The following is a 24,009-nucleotide window of genomic DNA, read 5'->3' as shown; positions in this document are numbered from 1 at the left end:
TTCCTCTTACATAAAAATATGTAATCTTACATAATATGTTGTTATCGTTATTATCGGTAAATACATCTTACTTTACATTCTATAATATACACGAAATTTTAAGCATCGCTCTGAAATATTTCACCATGTCCAACGAAACATCATCTCAGTATTGATTCGCTAATATATATTTATATATTGATCTAAAAATATCTGAAGAAACAATGCTGTGATTGCTTTGATATAAATGACAACTTTTGCGGCACAATCGCGGATGAACGGATTATACGTGCAGTAATCTGGATTGAAAATTATACGCATTATACACATATCACGCATCGTTGCAGGGAAAAGACATAAATTACCGATACCTGGCGACTCGCCCGAACGAATTCGGCTCCGGCGAACTTCGCAAAATAGCGCCGGCATAATCAGCGGCGCGTTATCTGCCCTCACCTACAAACGCTCGGTGTTGCCTTTTGTGTGGCCGTTGAGAGAAAGAGAGAGAAAGAGAGAGGACAGTCGGGGGGCAATAAATATGTTATTAAAATTACCATATCCTCGCACGCTGGCGGGGTAAAACGGCGCATTTTGCAGTTAATTTTCCGGTTATCTAGGTAATAATCTCGCTTACGGCAGGGCCGGTTAACCCTTTGGTTATAGGGGTGAATATCGCGAAAGGGGAATGAGTATAATAGGGGTGGAAGGTAAATCGGGAGCAGGGGGTGAGGCAGAAGAGGTACCTCGGTAATGGCCGGTGCTGATGCCGCGTGTTACGTATCGGGGACATTAATAAGCGGTTTACAGCGACGAAAGGAGGAACGGCATGCCGTGCACGAGTCGAACGGGTGAACATTTCTACGACGGACGCGGTTGTCGGAATCGATGGGAACTTCGCTCGTGGGACCCTCGAGAGCCATCGGACGGAGGGCGTCGGTGCCAACGCCGAGACTGTCTGAGACCATGTCCACCCTCATCCTATACCATTGACCCGATCTCTCCCATCGACAATTAGCTGGCTCGGTATTGAGTGCACTTAGTAAGAATTAAGTAAACTACCCCCGTCCTCCTCCTCCCGCCGTTTTCATCAATGCGCGGAACGATTTTTACGGTACACCCGCTGGAATTACGTGCTTACTTTTTTTGGTCTTAAATGTCCAAGTCCGGAATTATTGACAGAGAAGTTTTGTGATTTGCAATTATAACGTGGAGAATATGGAGATACACCTCGTGCAAAATCAATCGTAGATGGGAGACGGACATGTCCGCCATTAAGATGGTATATTATGAGAGAATATACTTCGCGAAGTATATAAGGCGTTAGTTTGTTTCTCGAGAGGGAATAAAGTTCTCTCGCGCGCGCTACATTACTTAAAGTCAACAAAGTTTGCGCAAACAATCGTGCCACTTGATTGACTGACATTACGCTAAAATGCTGGTCTTTAATGCTTTATAAACACTCTTAACCCTGTTGATAGTGTAAACTTCAAGCCGGTTTGGTCGGCTATGCAGAATGTGCATTTCTGCTTTTGGCAAATCGCGCTGTTTCAATGCGAATGAATCGATAGTCAACCAGGTTTTAACGGTCGATATGCGGCGTTAAATTGCACGCGATATTTAGGCCCGGCAAATCCGAGAAATCATTTTTAATCCGGGGCACGCCGAATTTTTGATAATAAGGTGTCAGCCCGAGTACTGAGGCCATCTCCCCCGCTATTCATAATCAGCGGGAGGGGAGGGTAACTTCTTATCGAAAATATCTCAGCCCCGGGCCGTGAGAGGGTTGTAAATTCATAACTTATATCCCGCGGGATTCATTATACGGCGAGAAGATAACAACTCCCGCTAGCATAGAAAACTGCACTACACCACTTGCTGCTTGAACTCGAAATATTTCCGATAAAGGCTTTCTCTTGTAGCATGCCCCGAAATGGCTGCTGAAGCCGCATAAAAGTGGAGAGTGAAATTTGTGCCGCGAACGTGTGACGCGTTATCGTCCACCCCGATATATGCGTGAAGCAACTTAAAACGCGCGTAATCGCGCACGCGCGGCCAATAATTATGTACACTCGCGTGACCGATCTCCGATCTCGTCGTCGATCTCTCGATGCTGCGACATCAATCCGTCATCGCGAAATGTCGCACGCTTTCCGCTCTGCTTGATACCTCCCTTTCTCTCGTAAACAGATAAGTTGTTATTCGCTTGATACGGAAATCGATAAACGGCGTCCGAGAATGGCGATCAAATGCTGATGAACGATAGCACTCCGCGGCGATTATTTGTAGGTAGATTGATGAATCTGTTCCCGCGGATCTGTACCCCACCCCCGCAGCTCTCTCTCCTCTCGCCGTCCGCTCGAAAATGGTGTTCTTCAATCTTCGTTGCCCGGGGTGATAAGGACCCAGATCCTACGGTACAAAGATTTTCATGCTGACGCGCCATTCCTAGCGCCTAATTAATGAGTTTGAATTTTTCCGGCGGCTAATGGAAAGACTGCCTGCGCAGCATGTAGTCAAAGGGAGCGGCGCGGCGCGGCGATGAAAGATGAAAAAGCGACATCAAGAAACGGCGGGGTTAATACGCGAAAGTTTCGCGGCTTAAGGATATGAAACTGATGAGGTCGTGACACGATTTCGTCAATTCACGGACCTTCGGTTTCTCCCTCCGACTCCTCGAAGGCCTTATCGAAAATATCTTGTACGAAATAAGAATGGGGTGGGACGCTTGAGCGAGCATCGATAGAAACGTAGGCTCCGGCTGATGGAAATAAAGATTGCCTAGTCTTTGTGACACGTGTACTCGAGATGTGGGAAGCTATATGAAAGCTTCTCGTCAGAGACGCGCGGGGGATGATACTTTGTGGGTTGATAAGATTCTATCTTTGGAACATTCATCCCGTGGAAATTACGTATGATATAACGCTAATAATATTATTTCCTAAGAAATTTTATTTGTGGTATTATTTATTGTATTATTTACGCAGTGTTTCGTTACGTCATCGGTATAATTGCAAGTTGAAAATGTAGTAAAATTTGTATCAATTCTGTACGCACGTTCTCTCGCGTCAATGCGATCGTAGAACTGTGAATGGGACACGTGACCGTGTATCCATTGACTACATATTCATTGATCGTGTAACATTTGCAACGCTCGACATGGTTTATAGATAGAAATCTATACACGTGTTTATAACGGGAGTGCTCGATGCATTTGTTCGAAATTCAAATTTATAATTTAACTTATGTCAGCTAGAGAGCGAATTATGTAGCAAGTGCAAAACGTAAAACGGATCATGTGGCTCTAGAGAGTTTTATCAACGCCTAATTTTTAGAATAGAAAATAAACTGGAAGAAACTTTTTGAGGAGAAAGGTTCAATTATGATATTATCAAGCACATTTGCGTGGATATTCTCAAAACACGAGTACATAAATAATAGTATGTACGGACAAGAAACAGCCTGGATACGGGAGGAAAATAGCGCGATAGACAAGAAAGAAAATAGACGAAAAGGAGATAGGCAAAAGAGAGTCGCAGGAATAGGATACGAACAAAATGTAAAAAGCGAGAGGACCAGTTTGAACTTGTTGAAATGCATTGGGCATTCGAGCGAAAGTACGCTGTTTACGAATACGTTGAGCAGATATCGCGAGCCAGCGATATTGTCAAGTAAATGCTGTACGTGCGAATCGCACGTTAATTATCAAAATTGCATCGTCGGCCAGCACAGCCTTTATCAATGCCGAGAACTTACTTCGCAAGATAAGAGAAATTACCACTGGGAATTTTACAAGCTCCGCTATGCTTGTCGCGAGATTAAAGAGAATGGAATCTAGAAACTTGCTAAACGGTTGAACCATCTTGACATGTTTAAAAAGAATTAAATCCCGTTAAGAAAATTGCTTCGCGTAGTGGAACGGAATCATAATTAACGCGATAACGATTTTTGCGATTGCTCGTTTCGTTATTATGACCGTAATGGCCTCTTGAATCGTCAGATATTTCGATAATTTATGTAACTGTCTTCTTGAGTTAACGAATTAAGTCAGTTAATTATAGTATCTCGATATCATCGATTCACATAATGGACCGCTTTCGACCAGCAAGAGCATAATGTAATTCTATTAATATAATTGATCGGACCGTCTCGGGAATCCACGAAGATAAGCGCTCTCCCATCAGTGTAATCGTAACAGATATCGCCTATACAAACAGCGTGGAGTCAAGATTTCGAAATTGATAGAACGTGCGACAAGCCTGCAATCTTTCTGCGGATTACGTTCCTAGCGCGCAATTTGAAACATCGACACACGGCCCACCCTTCCATTCTCGCGTCTGTCACGGCCGACCTAGTCGACGGCAATAAATCTAAACTTACGGTGTATCCCCGGATGCAAATTTTCCTACAACTATAGAAATTTCCCGACGCAATGTCGCCACTTCATCTTCTTCCTCGCGCTGCGATTTTCCGCGCAGCTTTATCGCAAAAGTGTACGTTGTTCGCGATTTATTTTGCCGTTTATTTCGTACACTGCAATAATTATATTATTATTATTATTATTATAGTATATTAAAATACGAATACTATCGAGCGACATAGTGTCACAAAATTATGATAGAACAAGAGGTTCTGTTCCGTGCGGGAATCGTCACACCGACCTACATGCCCAGCACGCGATTCGAATCATCACCCCCGGCTCTCATCGGCCTACGCAAAACCTCTTCTATCCGCACGTCCATCGCGCTCGACTGGCTCGATGGCAATAAATCCAGACTTACTCTTTATCCTATCGAAGCTTCGCCGGGCAGGGCGCGAGCCTCTGGCATTGTCGCGGCTATATCACCGGCCGAAAAAGGACGAGAGGGATGGCGGGAGTGTTGCGCGACAGGACTCGACGGAACCTGAATTAAATTCTGAGATTTATCGCGTCAATAACCGTGCATTAATTTATGATTTTGTTGCGGCGAGGAACGTAAATCCACGGCGTCGCGCCGATTGTTTCGCTCCACGGCTGGCGGCCCGGTCGCGTAAGAGTCGAGCGTAAAGGGGGAAAAAGAGCAAGCGGAAAGGGAACAAGCGCACTGTACGGAAACACACAACGGCTATATCGATGGAACCACCGGCAGAGAGCGGATACGCGATGTGAAGTGTGGGTAACGGGCGACTAGCATACACGGCGCGTTCCACATCTAACTTATATTGACCACTCAACATTCCGCGCTCGTAAACTACGACCCTCGTCGAACATTCAACGCAAAAGCAATCGGAAACGCGGTACATCGCGGCCGCCAAAAGGCCTTTGAAATCGCGGCCGGGTATCATCAGCAGCGGAAAAGCATCGTCGATTAAAATCATCCGGCCACGTTTGCTGCGTGACGCTGCTCCAGAGGAGAGAAATGCTGTTGGCCATGCGTTTTGTCGCGCGTCACTTCCGGTGACCGCGTCTCGTTTGCCTCGGTGACGACCGACCGACCGGAGGGACGACTCGTTTGGAATTTTTCTGTCGTCTCCTGTCGTCCTGCCGAGCGTTTTGCGGCAAGGAAACGCCGTTGAACTTGGAGACGTTTAATCGTTGCTGCACGATCTTTCTCGCGTTAGCCGTTATTCGTTGATTTATTCACTGTTGTTACTCATTAGCAAGGTATATACACGGTACGAATTTCTCCTTACTCTTTCTGCTTCCGCTCAGATACGTCCTTTGATCGATTAATCGTTTTAATTACGGGCGAAACCACGGCAGGTGTGCGTTCAAATTGATGCACAGAGTGGAAGTACCGACCGGCTGCAGCCTGAAACGCGCGTAATTCCGCCTGCCTTCTCTTTTATTCTCTTTTACGTTCCTTCCTTTTGACAACCCTTCTTTGAAGCCTCTTCTTCCCAAACGAGGTCGTCCTTTTGCCTTTTTTTCACTGTCTATTCTTCGTTTTTCGTCCGCGTGTATCACAGCAAACGTCGTTTGTTAGATTTTCTAAACATAAACATTTAAATCGTGATTCTGCCTGCGTATTATGCATTTAATGAGGAGGTCATCTTTATGAGATTGTGCGGCTTCAGATTGCCCGAATCGACAAGAGAATCTTGCTGCTTTTATCGTCCTCGAAAATATCTTTTCATCTCAATCCAATTCACTGAAAAATATTATATATTCGGCTTCTTTCCAATTAATAGAATAATATACCTAGCACATCTGCTATTTTCTAATTACTTGCTGCTTACTTGCACTCCATCCATCACAAACGAGAAGGCAATAAGGAGGAAGATCAGTACTGTCATCTTCACGCCGGCAATTTTTTCCTGCGGGCAATTAATTCGCGTGGTGCGCGGAAAGTGTCATACATCAAAGTTCCGCCGTGGTCTACATCAATCACCACGCATAGAAGATAGTGGATACGACGTAGTCTTTTGAAAATTTCCACTTGCGAGCGAAAAAAAGGAAGCCAGATAGCCGTCGCGGATAACGGAAACGACGAGGAATCGGTATACGCGCGGCGCGGAATTTTATTCGCGGCGCATGCCACCACCCACTCACCCCCTGGCGCCGTCGCTCTATCGGTCGAAAGGATATTTCCTCGCTTTAAGCTTTCGACGAAACGACTGCAGCCTCCAGGGCCACGTCGCGCGCGTTCCAGTATTCCTAATTTTGTCCGCCGGGCGCTACTGGAATCTTAATTATGAGGAAGAATTCGGGGGATGAGAGGGGGCGGTCCGGCAACCCGGTCCCAATTCGCCCGACAATGTCGCTGGTACTTTTCCAGAGAATATGAGCATTTCGCAATTCAACTGCGCATGAAACAAATTGAGGTTCCTCGCTGCGAGCACCGTAATATTACGATAATGACCGTATAGAGAGCGGATTTTACCGACCTAGAAAATACTAAATATCATTTGCGCGTCTACATTGCTTCTCGGTGTTCATTATTGCGCGGCAAAAGGAGAATTCGATTGGAATGCGAAAAGAATTATTTAGCTCTCTTGCTATTGGACGACACGAAAACGTCAGACGCACAGGGATTAAAACAGGAGTTACTCTTAATTGCATGATTCTTAAAATAATGAGAATCAAGCAGTTTTTTAATCATGCTAAATTGCATTTTTTATTTATTTCTAAATTACTATAACGTGTCATACACTCGTATACATTATCACACTTTTATCTATCTTACGAGATATATTATTTATGTTTACAGGGATTGCAGAGTCGTCAGAGATCCTCAAACCTTAAAATCCAAGGGATATGGATTCGTTTCGTTCGTCAAAAAAGCGGTAAGAATACGATATTATTAGCTCGATGCTTTTATTTAAAGAGTAGCGAGATTAGTATTAGTATGCCGTAGCTGAGATAATATACAGATTCTATCATGAGCCTTAGCTACGGTATTCACAATCTGCAAGACACAATCACGTTTAATTATGCACACACACGTATATGCATATTAAAAGTAGATTACCAGATATAATCCTATTAACTGACAAATTATTTCCATTTCTACGAAATACACTGCGATCCATTAGGGACATGTAGCTCTCTCTTAACTACGAACTTTTATAGTTTTATATTCTTGTTTCATGACTCTACATTTTGTTCCTACAGCATGAACAATATTTTCTTCAATATTGAGAGAGAAATGTCTTCCTGTATAAAAAGTTTAATAAGATAAATTTTTTTTATTACCCGAGCATGTGTCGATAGATTGAAAGTAAACTCGTTTCGAATTAATTTGTTAGTATAATAAAGATTTTACAAATTTCACAAGAAAATCTTTTCTAGCGTATAAATCTCATTTTCTTATAATATTCCATTTTATTTAAATGCAGCTGCGCTCTTAAAATTCCGCTCGTTCCAGGCAGATTTGCAGCATGCAAAGTGTCGATTAAAACAACAACATCTGTAATTCCACATTTAAGAAACTGCAATAAAAAATGAAATGACGAATTACCCGGGTACTTGTGAGCGGAGGAGATAAGCGAGTTGGGACCGTTTTATGTAAATCAGACCTACCACGACGTAATGGCAAGATGGATAATTTCTCCCCTCCGAAACAGCATTTTAATTATCGCATTTACCTCCCCGATTGTCCCCGAAGTCGGGTAAGGACGCGGCTACGTTCTATTAGGGGTGTGATTTAGTTTTGAGGGTTTTTTTGCTCAAAAACGCATGTATTTAAATATGATAATGAATGAATACCTTAATCAAAATATTTCCCTTCGTTTTCTATAACTTTTTCCCATCTTTCTGGCAAGAGATCGATTCCACCACGATAAAATCACTCTTCTTTTCAGTTGATCCATTCGTCGACGAATTTTCGCACTTCTTCCAAATTATGAAAGTGTGTATCCTCTAAAATGTGTTGCATCGACCGGGACAAATAATAATCGCATGGAGCAATGTCCGGAGAATACGCGGGGTGCGGTAAGACTTGCCATTCGAGCTCTAATAGTGTTTCTTTCACTGATAACGCAACGTCAGGTCGAGCGTTGTCACGAAGAAGAATCACTTTCCATCGTTTACTCGCAATTGGTGGTCGTTTTTGGTCCAATGCTTGCTTCAACTTGTGCAATTGGTGTCGATAACGATCAGTCGTGACAGTCTCATGCGGATTTAACAGCTCATAGTACACTATCCCACCAAATACAGAGCATTACTTTTGAACCGTGAATATTGTGTCTCGGAGTGGATGTTGATGGTTCGCATGGATCCACCCATGATTTTCTGCGTTTCGGATTATCAAAATAGATCCACTTTTCATCCCCAGTAACAATCCGAGACAAAAGACTTTTTTTTTGCCTGGCGATCAACGAAATGCAAATGTTCAAATGGCACTTTCCGATAATTGATGTCGAACCCATTTCCCTTCTTTCTGAATTTTTCCCATTTCATGTAAATGTTTGGTAACTGTTGTACGATCAACATTTAATGCTCTGGCAAGTTCTGAAGTGGATCGTGTTGGATTTTCGTGCAATAATGCTTGCAAATCTGCATTTTCAAGCTTTCTTGGTTGTCCCGAGCGTTCTTTGTCCTTCACATCAGTATCACCACTTTTAAAGCGTCCAAACCAGTATTCCCACGTCTTAATTGATGGGGCAGAATCACCATAAGTTTCCACAAGAATTCTATAACCGTCAGCCGCAGTTTTGTTTTGATTAAAAAAGAAAAGCAACGCATGTCGAAAATGCTGTTTCGGAAGTTGCATTTTTACGATGATATAAACACGACTGTTATTGCATCTATTGCTATAATGCTACTAAATGTGATGGATAATGTCAACACTGTAAGAAACAACAGTTATCGGAAAGAGCTATTGGAACAAACTGACACTACAGCCATCTGTTGCAAAACCCTCAAAACTAAATCACACTCCTAATACAAGGAGCAGCGACTGCGAAATCATGCCCGTCACTTCCGCTAGTATGTCACACCTGACGGCGTCCGCTCGGTCACCGAGATTGATCAAACGAAGGGTGGAGAGAGATCCCACCGTCACGGTTTACAACATCATTTTTCGGGGGCTAAATGGAGAGTGGCCGGAGTTTTACGGTGACCCGCCAAAATCCGCGACGTAAATCACAGCGAAGTTAGACGTACGGCTGAGTAAAAGAAGGCTTTCCTCCGTTTATGGCGGGGTTATTCGTCGAGGCGCCCTGCCCCGAAGGTAGACCCTCTCTCGTTTCCCCTCTGTTTTAATGTCCTATCGATCTGGACCACCGCCGGCACCTGCCTCACACCCGCGGTATTACTATTGCCGAAGTATAAATTTCCCGAGTGTCTCCGTTAACCTCGAGGAACACGCGAAAATTTCACCCTCCCTCCTCCTTCCCGTCTCGCCGCTGTTCCTTCCCCCTTGCCACCCGTGCAACCCACGCCGACGACTCCCTCGCATCCACCGACCAGTCCCACCGCCACTATATCCTTCGACCGCCGGATACACGTACCTAAATCGCGAGCTCTGATCGTCCAGTATCCAGCATCCTGGCTCTTTTAAGACGTACGAGGGAATAGGAATTCTCGGGATTTTCCCGATTTTCTTTCAGGAACGGACTCCGCAAGTCTCGAGCGTCGCGTCTAATGAATACCCCCAGCGGCTTTAGAATATCCCATACGCTTCTCGTGTGTATTACGCCACTACCCATTGAGGGATGCGACGCGATGCGTTGGTGCCGACTCGGTATCCTCTCAATACGGCTTTATTTCTTTCAAGAACGTTGCGCGGAACGTCATCTTATGGATCTTCGTCGACGGATACTTATCGTTCGTTCACTTTGCCAGTGATCAATTTATAATACGAGCACATCTACCTTGCGATGGGACAGCAGCGAGGATATCGCGACGATATATAATTTCGAGTAGAAGTACGGAGATATGGAACATCGCTGGACGCGAGGGAGTATGTGGTACAATGTCGATGTCTATTGAAATGCGCAGACGGATCCGTCATGTAGTCCAAGCTGTGCCCCTGTTACTAGTTGATGGCCAGTGTGCACTTACGTATCCTACTATGTAAGTGCCGCTCAGGCCGCTCTAGTTACTGTCAACTTTTGTTGCTTCGCCATTTGATCGATAAATCGCACGGTGTTATGACTCACGACCTTAAGCATACAAAAGCGCGCCTCCGCACGCAAACGTGGATTTGTATGCTCACGGTGGGTAAACAGGAGCAATTAGACGGAGTGTCATTTACGGGGTACTGATTAGTATCATCATGCGCGCGAATGCTTTTTATTTACGGCCGCCGTCAAAATATCGGATGCATAACGGGCAGCGTTGACACGTTATTGAATATACGCACGACCGTGTAAACAAATAGTCTTTATTTTCTGATGCAACAGAAATATATGGCGCATACATACATAGGGGGTGTGAGTCGCGGAATTTTTAAAACAACAAGTCATATTTTTATTTGCTCATGGAGTCATGCACCTTTAACTGAAAATTTTGAAATGTTACGCTGGTTGCCGGAATCGCGCTAGCAAGCCGGACAAATGTTTTGAAGCAAGGGAATAATGCTGGAAATTTTGCGCTACTTATCGCTGCGGGCACAAAGATCAATCACATCGAGCGTGTACCACGGAGAAATGTATTACCCCGCAATAGTTGCATGAATTATACAAAACTTACTTATCTTCAAATGGAATTTCAATAAGAAGTTACCGAAGTTGTCAATATCGAATCTCGTATCGAAATAACTTATAATGCGCGTGCGCGTAGCTGTACAACTGTCATCACAAGCATCAATAAATTATAAGCGAAATACGTCTCCAATAAATGAAGTTAAATCAAGTCCCTAGATAAAGGATGTAATATTGCATTATATATATACATATATCATATATAATAACGTAGTATCATAAATAATTATAATTTATTATAAAAATTCACTTTTTTTAGAATTATGAAATATAATTGATGACCAACGATCTGAAAAATCTACTTTATTCTTTTTAATTCATGGAAATTAATTAATGAATTGGCTCAATATGCATGTATCGCAATTTCGAAAATCAAATTCAAAGGCGCTTTACATCTCTGATCACAAATGTAAAATCAGAGCTTAATATATAATGTTAAATTCACTGCGGAAAAAAGAGAGAGAGAGAGAACTCTAAGGATTAATAAAATTCAACGAACGAGCGTTCACGAGCGCAAGCCTAATGTCAATCGCGCTCGTGCCACGTGCAGGTTGTTTGATAAGAATGAAAGTTTCGTTGAGGCCACGTAATCCGACGGCGCGTAACGCCGTATCGGGGCATGACTTAATAATGCGCGTAAAACAGCTGGGTGTCGGTGCGCGTCGCTCCTGTCCGTCTATAGCATCGTCGACCGCGGAAGAAATTCGATTTGATGGGTTCGCTCGAACGACTCGAACCACCCTCGGTCGGCTAGCTTGGACGCTTGGAAGCACGCGGGGAAGAAGCGGCGGCTGACCGGCGGTGGTGCTTCTGGTATCGCGTAAACGCCCTGGTCACGCCGGAACGGAAGGGAGCAAACGGCGGTGGTTTTCAGGGGCTGTGGGTCGAACGGGCGTCGGGAATATCGACCGAAGTTTAGAATCGGCTTAGAGCGGGGCATTCGGTCGTCTGGCACTATCTAGGCTAACCGCGCGAATGTGCGGCATTATATCGGGAATGGAAATTCGAATCGGAAATACTTTATCCGCGGCAAGATGGGAGGGTTAGGAGGGGGGGAGGGAGGGAGGAAGATCGCGGAGGTGTTACGGGGACGGGGTGCAAAGAGAAGAGCACGAGGGGAGGCTGCTGCTGGGGCTGAAGTGCAGCCCGCGCCCGTGGAAGAAAGTAAAACGACTGGAGATGAGGCAAAAGGCGAAGGGGGGAGGGGACTCTGCCGAATGGCGCAAATGCTTTAGAGTAGAGGGCGGCGGAGGGTAGATTGCCGGCTGTGTGTGTCGTGGAAGCTCGAAAGGCAGGAGGGAAAGAGAAACCTCTAGGAGGCTAGAGGGAGGAACGTGGTGGCATCCACCCCCGCCGCGCCGCGCCGCGCTGCCGCTACGTACATCCGAAGAGCTTTTCGAACAGTAAACTTTTTCGGGAAATACCTCGCGTCGAGAATATTTTTACGTCTCCATCCTCCCGTCTGGCCTGCGAGAGTCTACCGTCCGAATACCACCGATGTCGCACACCGGGCATGCAGCATCCCCCCGCGCGCGTAGGGTAGTGCAACCGATGACGTGTGTCACTCCGTGTATATTCCTTCCGCGCGAGTGCCACGCGCCGCGAATGTCGCGCCGCGCGCTGGTTCACCGGAGATACCTTCGCCTTTTCCGCGCGCCAGGCAGGATTTTGCGATCGATGAGAATATTTTTCGTCTTGTTTTTCATACGTATCTCGGACGTAATGGACGCGCGTGGATTGGAGGACTCGATAACGCCATGGGGAGTTTGTTGGTTTGCTGGTGCCTCGCGTTAGGACAGATAGCCTCACACAAAAATACGCGCACGTGTATGTACGTATATGTATGTATTATATTGTACGTGGAGGCGTGGGCGTTCTCCCCTTGGTGCCAAAGGCGATTTCGTCCCTTCCGCCCGGGAGGGGATCCAACATCGCGATGGAAAATCTCCCGGATCACCCGGAGCGGTTCGCGGAAATCCGGGGAATCAAGAGTGCAGTCGATCGAATAAAATTTCAAAACGTATATTAAGTTGACCTGGATCGGAGGCCAGGCTGGCGGGATATCGCGGCTGAATCAACAACAAGTCGCGGATAATATTGACGTCAACATACCTGTTGGTTTTATCCGCGGTTTTGCGTGTGAATGCGGCACGTCCGCCCGCGCATCGCGCGGATGCCGCCGCGATTCTTACGGTTCTTCGCGATTGTTGTTATAGACGTTGCGAGAGACAATAAAGGAGCTTTTCGCGAAGGCATTGCGCGACGCGTCGCGTATTTTCATTCGTCTCTCGGTAAAATCCCTCGGAGAGAAGCATTCTGTTGGTATGTGAATGCACATGAACTTCTGCTCGATAATTTTGCGATAATTTCTTATCTGTCATGACAGTTGCGTTAATTACATTACATCGTGCGCCTTCAAGATACGCCTCAGTATACTTTATTTTTACATTCGGTTTTATACAATACATCCGTATCACAGATTTATTCATATATTTTAGGGTACGTTGCAGCAACTGGAACTTACATCGTAATGTAAGAATTTTGTAAATGCCAGTTGTAACCGTATACCTTCAGGCAATAAAATGGAGAAAATATGAAGATATATAAAATAAAATAATTCTATTGTGCTTTACGGTACACGCAAAAATATTTTCATACGGAGCTTGCTTGTAATATAACTATCTTGATCGTGCACAATAAATTAATGAATGGTACACTAATATAAAAATTGAATATATAAAATGTTTTTAATAGTTTTTGTTAGATTCAAAATAAAATAGTGATATGAAGTATAATACATGATTGTAAAAACTTTCTCGAAGAACCTTTCGTTAGGGGAAAATCTAAAACTGACGTACAGAGAATAATTAAATTTCGTTCAAACATAGAAGCCGTAATTTTTTAAAAATAATTTTTAAACCGTAACAAGAGAGCATATATAATATTAAAGAATTTAACAAGCAAATATTAAACGAAAGTCTACAAAGTTAATATTAAAATTTAGACAATTTTTATGTTTATGCCCAATAATAATAATTAACGAATCTGTAACTATTTTTCTTTCTCACTTTTAATAAATACATGTATTCTGTCTTTCGAATTTGCTTTGGAAAATGTTGATTTTCCTTGCTGTTGTCTTTTTTCAGGAAGCAGAGAGTGCCATTGGTAACATGAATGGGCAATGGCTCGGTGGCAGAAGTATTCGGACAAATTGGGCCACTCGCAAACCTCCCGCACCTAAATCCGAAGGTAAGTACTTTCACGTTCCATGATCGAGCGTTTTGTTGCATACAGCGTAGAGTGTAGCATAGTGCATGATTACTATCGTGACAAATGGTTTCCTTCGTACAGCTGGTGAAAGTATTCAATTGTCGCTGCAAAAACGAATGCAAGTAAGACAATGTGTATCAACACTATCTTTCATCCTAACGGAACATTCTCTCGTTAACTTTCTCATTTTGTTGCCTCGGTTTTCTAAAATTTCACAGTAGTTTGAGGATGAGAGGGATACAGTATAGAAATATTTACGATCCCTGTGTGCAAGTGGATGGCAATGAACGAATGGCAAAACTCGACAATCAGAGAATGCGATGACGACGTTTTTTTGTGAAAGTTTTAAGTACTGGAAGTCTTGAAATAAAAAAGTATGTTAAGGTACAAATTTTTGACGGCAAAAGCTGAAAACAACTTCGATGAGTCGAAAGCAGTCGGGCGAATCGAATATCGTAACGTGCAATTTCCGAAAAGAAAATCAAAGGGAGGGAAGGGAAATCGATACATATTTCCAAGTACCCTGTCAAAAGCGTTATATTTACGTCCACAGTATGTCCCGTCATGAATACCAAACCGGCGCTGCTAAATTAAATATCGCGTTCGTCGGTCGCGAATGCGGAAATTTCGCCGACGCAACCGGAATTCGATTAGGTCGGCGAAATTCTACCGCGCACAAATGGATGCGCACGGTCGCGTTATTCTGTGGAGTTCGAAAGGTCCGCCTCTTGTGCAACACTCGGCGAGTCGTTCGCACAGAAAGCTTTCACTGTGCCATTCAGGAAAGCTCGAAACGGCTTTACCACGAGCGGTTACTCTGCAAAGCGGGTTCTACAAAGGCAGCACTAGCTGTTCGAGTGTTTGTTAATCGATACCTTGAGATGGACTCAAGAGCCTTTTTTCAATGGACCGAGGTAGAGGAAGGAAGAAGTTCGACTCGCGTCGGACTATCATGTTCCCAGAGTACTGAGATTGATTTCAAAGCCCCCGGCGAGCGACAGTATGGACTCTGTGAAAATTTTCCGTAGCGACGGGGGTCAACAAATATTTTCTTTTCTCTTTTCTGAGATGCGTTTTGCTGGCGATAAGTCGTAAATCGCACTCGAGAACGTATTAAATCGAGACGATACGATTCTAACGCAAAAGATCACAGATATCAAAGGTAGCTGACGGAGAGCTATACGCTACCAAAGTAACTCGGATCTGAAAATTTATAATACTGCATTCTCACTCTATGAAGCTACAAGCGATATACAAGTTTAACTCGACTATGCAAATCATCGCAAAAGGGGATAAACTATCTTTGCTTATGCAGCATCATCGCGGCCAATGAGCGAATCGGAACGTTCTCTTTCGCGATAATAATTACTTGTATAATTAGGATGGTTTGAGACAACGGCAAGATGAAAGCCCTGGCTCAGTAGGGATAGTAAGAATCCAATTGAAGTTATGAACTAAACGCATAATGAGCTTGGAGGTAGCACTCCGAGGCCCCAAGTAAGTATTATTATATTATCATAAGCGGCTCTTCGTCGCCGAGTCGAGGACTCCATCGTCCATCCTCGAGAATCACCCCCGTACCCCCGTCTAACTAATTTCATTCCGCAAGTCTTTAATTAGTATTCGTCGCGGGGCGTCCAAACTTTTTCACTAGACGAGGGCTCGCAAACTCGACCTACCCGGATTGTTCACCCGTATTTGCATAGGCCAAATTCGCAGAAAGTACTTTCTTGCTGGCCACCTTTACGCGGTTAATATTCCCCGGCGGACGTATCCTAAATTTCTCATAAGAGAGAATAACGGCCACGAAGAAGTTCATTTTGTTCATCTCTTTTCTTTTCGGCCGTAAACATCTAACGCTAACGCGCTTCCCGCGCGGCGGATAAACGTGATCCCGCGATTAAAAACGGGACCGTGTGGATTACTTCTATTTATACAAGTTTTACCACTAACTCTGTAACTGAATCTATATCCGGAGTTTTGCGGTAAAGCGCCTCGTCGCGCTCGGTTTGCTTCACGCGTTTTGTTATCGCGCGGCGTCTCGTTTTCTATAACCAGCACCAACGTAATCTAAAAATTCATTTTCATTTCGACCGTCGAGATACCCCCACGATATTAAGGTTTAGGAACTTGCGGTGAAGTCTTACTTGTTCTAATTAAGTTGCTATAGAATATGTAATCACATTGGTTGGTTACCTTGTTATGGATAATTTAAATTCTACTTGCGATCGAAGCAATAAATGTTCACGTACAAGGCGGTCTCCTATTTTTGCAAGAATTACCATGCAAATTTGTGAAGAAATGGGATAGATAGATACAAGCAAGTTAAACAAATGCAAATGTTTGATTTCGCCTTGAGTTTAAATAATATCGTATTTATTTCTATTTCAGCACTCATTATTTATAGTTAATGATTGTTTAAATTATAATATTTTAGCAGATATAACGATGCATTTAATTATAAATTTTATTAATAATTACTCATGGAAAATGTGGATTTTCTCTAACTTTAGTTACATTGTATTCCAATCTGGCCTTTGTAGTCATAAAACATCAAAAATTTTTCAAATATATATCTGTTGAATGAAATACTGAAATTATTATTATCTGTTTAAAATCTGTTTTAAAACCTTATATCTATACGTGATGAAGCTTTTTCTCATATAATGATTTTTAAGCAGAGTTTGCATCTTTTTTTAATTAATTATTTATAATATCAACTCTGAAATCGAGTTTCGAGCACATCATTCGCATGAATGTCTTATACAAAATCTTGTTGACGACCTCACGAGCTCTAAGGAACTCTCGAGCTTCGAGTGAACGACTTGGCCCACGCTTCAGGCAAATTCCTGCATTGTGTCGGTGGCCAATCGTGTTCAACTAACATAAGTGCACCTAAACATGTCCGCGACATCGATTTGCGCACTTGAAAATCGCTATTTCGCATAATATCACGTACTTGCTCTGTTAGTAACGAATCGTAACGTTTTGTTGCTTTACAAAACGTTTGCCACTTAATATAACTTTTGTAGCGCATAATCAATTATAATAGATATCTGTGAGTCTTTGAAAACTAAATAGATGAATAGTTTGAACTGTATCTGTTGCGTACACAAGGTATACAAAAGGAAGAAAGAATATTTTTAAATATTTTAATATTTATCCGAAGAGTCAAAAAGATATTTTCTGCCACAATTTCATCCACAATTCTATTCCTACTTAATTTTTGATATAATACTAAGAAGGACTAAAAGAAATGGAGTATTATTTCAATCAATTTTCAAATACATACCATTATTAATTAATGATAAAGGACTCTGTTATATAAGCTCAGTTTATTTATATATAATAGCATAAAACTTTTTTAAAGTTTAAACATTACTCGTAATAATATTTAATCTAAACGATGCAACCTAAATTCAAGATTTTTTGTTTCCTGTTTTTGGGAAAATAATTCATTGAGAGAGAAATGCGTGAGCATTATATTCATGAGCACAATAATACTACTATGAGTAGCATAATACTTCAACATAGCAAAATGTCTCGACGGCGCTCCCCAAAAACGTAATGAACCCATCTCTCTAGACGAGACATTACAGCTCGAGGACATGACGAGAATATGTTGAGAGAATATCTTTCGCTATTTTTCATTCTTGAATGAAATAACTTTTGCCCTCACAAATAACGAATTGCTGATCGATGTACATCATTAATATCCTTATAATTCAGATCTTTATCTGAAATTGCAGCGCATATATTTTCTTAAATTACCAATATATCGCTTCGACGCGTTTTATACAAAACACATTTCTCTTATATACCAAAGGCTCGCAAGATCTATTAAAAAAAGCTATAACGATAAAAGAGCAGGTTTAATTAAACTGTCCGGCCCGTTTTTCGTGCATCATGTTTTACGACACGTGTCAAGCGCGACGCGTATCGATACAATTTATCGTAATAACGTGGAGCGTAGAAAACGGGCAATGCGTGAACTCGGCTACCTGCGATAAAATATGATACCAGAAGCTTAGATGGGTAAATAAGTCGGAGCGAAAGGTGAGAGGAGAAGGAACAACGCCGTGGAAAGTATCGAGGATCACGAGGAGCATGAACAGTAACATGGGGATTCATACAACACCTATGGTGAAGCGCGTTCAAAGGAAACCGGAGGAGTCCCGAGTGCAAGTTTATCGGCTGGCGTTTTACTGGGTAAATCTACCGATTAGCGAACCCACCTCCTATCACCTTGTCCTTGACATATATTATAGAGGTCACCCTTCTAAGTAACATTGTGCAGTTTTAACCGTCGGTCGTTTACTAAAAAGTTATTAACAAAAGAAGTTTAATGATTTTGCACGAATTTTCAGCTGTCTACGCGAACCAAGAACATAATATTGACATATATTACAAAGGTCACCTTCCCGAATAACCCGCACTAGGTTTTAGTCGTCGATCGTTGTTTATGAATAAGTTATTAACAAAAGAAATTTTGCAAATATAGTAGTTATTTTGAATATTGAAAGATATAAAAGACGAATATGTATATGAACGAAGGAAGGAAAGTCATTTAAAGCAGTGAATCGTTAATATATAGAATAGTTTCTTTTAATATAAGTACAAAGTATTCTTCACTTTAACCAAAAGCATAAACAGTTAAATACAAAGTATTCTCTGCTTTAACCTAACCTAAACTAACCTAACCTAACCTGGTTAGGTTATATTTTCCGAAACTGGAGCCTCGGACGGCTCGTTTTCAGCCCGCTTCGCGGGAGGGCGGGGGGCAGGGGCTTCGCCCCCCCCCCGCCGGAATCCGTGCCGTGTACCAGGTGATCAAAATATGTACGGTAAAATCTGTTACACTGGTTCTGGCGGGGGGCAGGGGGCGAAGCCCCTGCCCCCCGCCCTCCCGCGAAGCGGGCTGAAACCGAGCGTATGTGTCCGGGGCTCCAGTTTCGGAAAATATAACCTTTTGCTTGTTGTGGACGGCTGAAAATTCGTGCAAAATCATTAAATTTCTTTTGTTAATAACTTTTTAGTAAACAACGACCGACGGCTAAAACCTTTTGAAGGTCACTCAGGAAGATGACCTCTATAATATATGTCAAGGACAAGGTGATAGGAGGTGGGTTCGCTAATCGGTAGATTTACCGTTTTGCTGAATTACACGGTGGAGTTTATATGGCTCCGGACTTTTCCGCTTCGGTATCTTGCCGACAGCATCTTGGACGGGAGCTTGCGCCAGCTCTCTCATCTGCAAATCCAAAACGCGGTGCGGTGCACCCTAACTGCCGCGCCTGATCCACCGCGTCCCATGCCGATCTGCATACCTCGGCGAAACGCGAGAAGACGTTTCGGGGCGACTGTGTATCGAGGCTGGAGCTTATACATACTTGGGCAAATATCGACAAGGCAGCCGTCACGCAAATAAACCAACGGAATTGCGATAATTTGTTTGCGCCGCGCGCGCGACCATGGACACGATACGCCAGCAGGAATATGCTTTCCGTTGTTTACCTTGCGAATGAAAAGCGAAGTACGGCAGAGCGGAAGAGAGAGAGTCTAGTGCGAACGGTATGAATTCTTCGTTACAGTCGTCATGGAAGAATGGGTGAAACGGGCGGGAAGTTGGGGAACAGTTGGGTCGTGCCGGCATTTAATTTGACTGAGTCCCGAAGTTAGCCGAGCAACTGGTCCAATATTTTATAGCCGCGGCAATTAGATAATTTTGCGGTCAGGCAAAAATATGATTGCTGGCGTGTGAAAGGACAAACTTGGGCGTGGGTTAATGCCGAAAGTTTGTATCGCCGCCGATGTCGAATCAGGACTTGCGGGAGCACCAAACGGAACGATGACGTGCACACACACACACATATGTTATCCGAACATATCGACGAATTACAGATGCAGTAAATGCGATATTCGTGCCCGTTTGGAATTAGTTTTTCCGTGTTTTTCTAATTTCATTCTCGTTAACCTTTAGCCCCCGCAACAGAAGATTTAATGTCATTCACTCGTCAAAAAATAGAATTAAATCTTACTTCCTTATTTCAAAGGGAAACTATACAATATTTTCACCATTGCAGAAATGTTTATTTGATAAAGATCCTGCGCCATGTGACATGTCCTGCGGGCAAGTACGGGCAAATAATATTATAAAATAAAACACGTAGAGGGACTGTATTGAAATTTCGTGAATCAATGGAAAATTCTCGTATCTCGCAAAAAAATGGTTGCATCGCACAGCAATGCATTTTATTACTGGGCCCTCAGTGCATAATCCGAACATGAAATGTATATTAATATTTGCAGCCATTCTATGTGATTACTACATGTCCCAATTATTAAATAACGCAAAATGCATGCACCGCATATAAAGTTCCGGTGAGCTAAACGAACGGCTTATATATTTCAATAATGTACATTAGAGGATGCGTTATGCATTGTAATATAAATAATATGAGTAATAGCGGAGAAATAAACAGAATAAAACTTGCGCCGCGCGCAAAACTTCGTCGGGCGGGCAACGCGTATATATCATAACGTAATTGGAAGAAATAAAAGAGCTCTTTTTTACATTCACCAAATGCACGCGGAAGAAATGTCGTTACGGCGAAATGTGCATATATTTGAGTTAACAGAAGGCAGTCACGAGCGCGCCGCGTAATATAAACTCCCGATCGACGTTGCACACGAACGCAACTTCCGATGGGATAGACATTACTCGAAATACGATGCAATTGCAATTCCTGGCGCGATTCATTCATGATATCTCGTTTGTACTTACCCGCGTTTGCGGACGCGTTAGATTTTACACGGTATTCCGCGGGGCTCGCGTAACGGACTATGCAAACGAAAGCGCGAAACGAGACGGGGTTCTAATAACGCGAGTGTAACCCGACTATCCGCGATCTCGCTTCAATGATCACAATTTACAAACGTTCTCCATTAACGCGCGAAAGCGACGTGCGGGAGCGTTGTACGTGCCCTCGTTTAACCCCCGGGTAGGCTTCGCAGCGCAACCCTCGAGCTGCTGAAACAGGGATCCGCGTAATTGCCGTGCGCATCGGTGTCACATTACTCCGCATAAATATATCCATCCAATATTCATATCGGTAAATATTCACTTATGGTCAGCACCCGCAAATGTCAATGACCTTGACATATGTTATAGAGGTAACCTTTCTGAGTAACAGGCAACAAGTTTTAGCCGTCGCTCACTGTTCATTAAAAAGTTATTAACAAAATAAATCTTACAAATTATACGTAATTATTGGACACCATGTACATGGTAAGGATTTTCATTAAATTTATATTGTCAAGGACATACCCTTTGACTACAATTATTGGCGGAACACACGGTATTGGGCATAAACTACCAATGTGTATGTAAAATAGTACATGTATGAACAAAGGAAAATCATTTAAAGCAGTGAATCATTAATATATTTTTTTATTAAAGCAGAGAATAGTTGGTATAGGAGAGTTGTAAATGAGGAATAGTCGTGTTTATCTATGACGTAGTAATCTATTCGACATTCCAAGTTTTTATTTATCGTAGTTCAAAGATTTTCTCTAAAGGACCTTACTTAAAAACTTAGGTTAGGTTAGGTTAGGTTAGGTTAGGTTAAAACAGAGAATACTTTGTACTTATATTAAAACAAACTATTCTAAATATTAACGATTCACTGCTTTAAATGACTTTCCTTCCTTCGTTCATATACATATTCGTCGTTTATGTCTTTGAATATTCAAAATAACTACTACATTTTCGAAACTTTTTTTTAATAACTTTTTAATAAACAACGAGCGACGGCTAAAACTTGCAGAAGGTTACTTAGAATGATGACCTCTATAACATATGTCAAGGTCATTGACATTTGCGGGTGCTGACCATAAGTGAATATTTACCTTCATATCTCGTTAGCTCGAGCGAGTTATTGAAGCGAGGACGCGGTCGCGAAATACGCTACGCAGTACGTTCTGTCCGGCCAGCGACGCAATCGCGCAACGAGCGCGATCTTAACGCACCGGAAGGCCAGTCATCAGGGGTGACGGGTGCTCGACGTACCGGCATTGAACAAGCGGCGTGCAGTCCGTTTGCGTGGGCTAAGTGTCGTGCCGCGTTGGAAGCATGCGGCACGCTTCCCGGCACTAAAGTGCGCAAGTATCAGGCCAGAGATAGGGTGCTCGCGCGCGATGCATTCTCTCCGCCGACGCGCGTGGTGCTGCCCACGGTCTTACATACGGGTTGGCAACTACCTCTAATTTCAGTGGTGGGAGTATGGCTGCTTTTTGAAGACACATTTAGTTTCTAGCATAACCACTACTCGTCGCTGTCATCGATGTCCGCAGATAAATATAACCCGAAAAACCGGAGATAAGAACCCACGTGCGTTCATGACTCTTATTGAAAAACGGTTATTGACTACAAGTTATCGAAACGTTTATTGAAATGACGAAATGGTGTGCGGTACCGAATTGCAAGACCGGCAGTAGAACCGAGCAGAAACGTTCTTTATTTCGAGTGCCGAAAGACGTTGTTACTTGGAAAAAGTGGGAAAAAGCTATTGCCCGCAAAAATAAAATAAAAAGATAAAGGACAGATTTAAACATAAAATCCTGATGGAAAAAATATAATAAAATTTTGCTAAAATGTATTTGAAAATCTCTATCAATTGATCCCGGTTCATTATCATTTCATCATAAATTTTCAAACTTTTGGAATATTAGATATAAAATTTATAATAAAATACGAAAATTTATAATAAAATATAAAAATTTATGATGAAATGTTAATGAATCGAGGTCAATTGACAGAGAGTTTCAAATACATTTCAACAAATTTTATTACATTTTTTCCATCACGGAAGGATTCGTTTTTATTCACACTTAATTTTGAGAATAAAAACTTAATTTTATTTCATATACATATTTCACTAATTCATTTATAGTCTTAAATTATTTAAAGCGTTATTAATTTATCATATTGTTTTGTGAAGACTGCGAGTGGAATAAAGACAGACAGATATTCCCCCGGCCTCTGACGTCCCTCGTCACCCTGCGAACATCGATCGCAACGCCTCTAGTGGCTACTAAAGAAATAAAAAGTGACACACAAAATGATCCATCTCCACCTCTGAAGTTTCCAGACCTGTATACAGGGTGTTTTCTAAGTAAGTAGACAAACTTAAGGAGGATATTCCTTGGCTTATTTTAAGAAGAAAAGGTCATATAAACATATGTCCTAAACTGCTTTGTTTTCCAAAAAAAGTACAGCACTGCAGTATCATGGCTGCAGGTGGACATTTTCAGCAGTTACTGTAATGTTATTATTTTTCTTTTTCGTTATAATTTTTCTTTTTGGTTACTATTGTTTTTCATTTGTTTCATTTGCAATAACACAAACTGTTCTATAATAAACGAAAAGTGAACGAAAACAGTGATGTACTTTTTTTTGGAAAACAAAGCAGTTTAGGACATATGTTTATATGACCTTTTCTTCTTAAAATAAGCCAAGGAATGTCCTCCTTAAGTTTGTCTACTTACTTAGGAAACACCCTGTATAAGACCGTGGTGCTGCCAGCACGTATACGCCATATGCGTGTTGCTGGTCGATCGGACTGTCTACTTGCCGGC

The 24,009-nt window shown here is 42.5% G+C and overlaps 1 protein-coding gene across 4 annotated transcripts in view; it reads left to right on the top strand.

Annotated features, from left to right (window-relative positions):
• Positions 1–24,009, top strand: part of LOC105278172 (nucleolysin TIAR) — a 439,676-nt gene that overhangs the window by 377,716 nt on the left and 37,951 nt on the right. For all 4 annotated transcript variants that reach the window (XM_026967878.1, XM_020031242.2, XM_011337029.3 and 1 more), the window contains exons 5-6: positions 7,167–7,242; positions 14,250–14,352. In XM_026967878.1, coding sequence (XP_026823679.1) covers positions 7,167–7,242; positions 14,250–14,352 — 179 coding nt within the window. The remainder of the gene's footprint in view (positions 1–7,166; positions 7,243–14,249; positions 14,353–24,009) is intronic.

The sequence above is a fragment of the Ooceraea biroi genome, chromosome 2, assembly GCF_003672135.1.
Source record: "Ooceraea biroi isolate clonal line C1 chromosome 2, Obir_v5.4, whole genome shotgun sequence".
NCBI lineage: Eukaryota > Metazoa > Arthropoda > Insecta > Hymenoptera > Formicidae > Ooceraea > Ooceraea biroi.
This window is presented reverse-complemented; position numbering and strand designations above follow the sequence as displayed.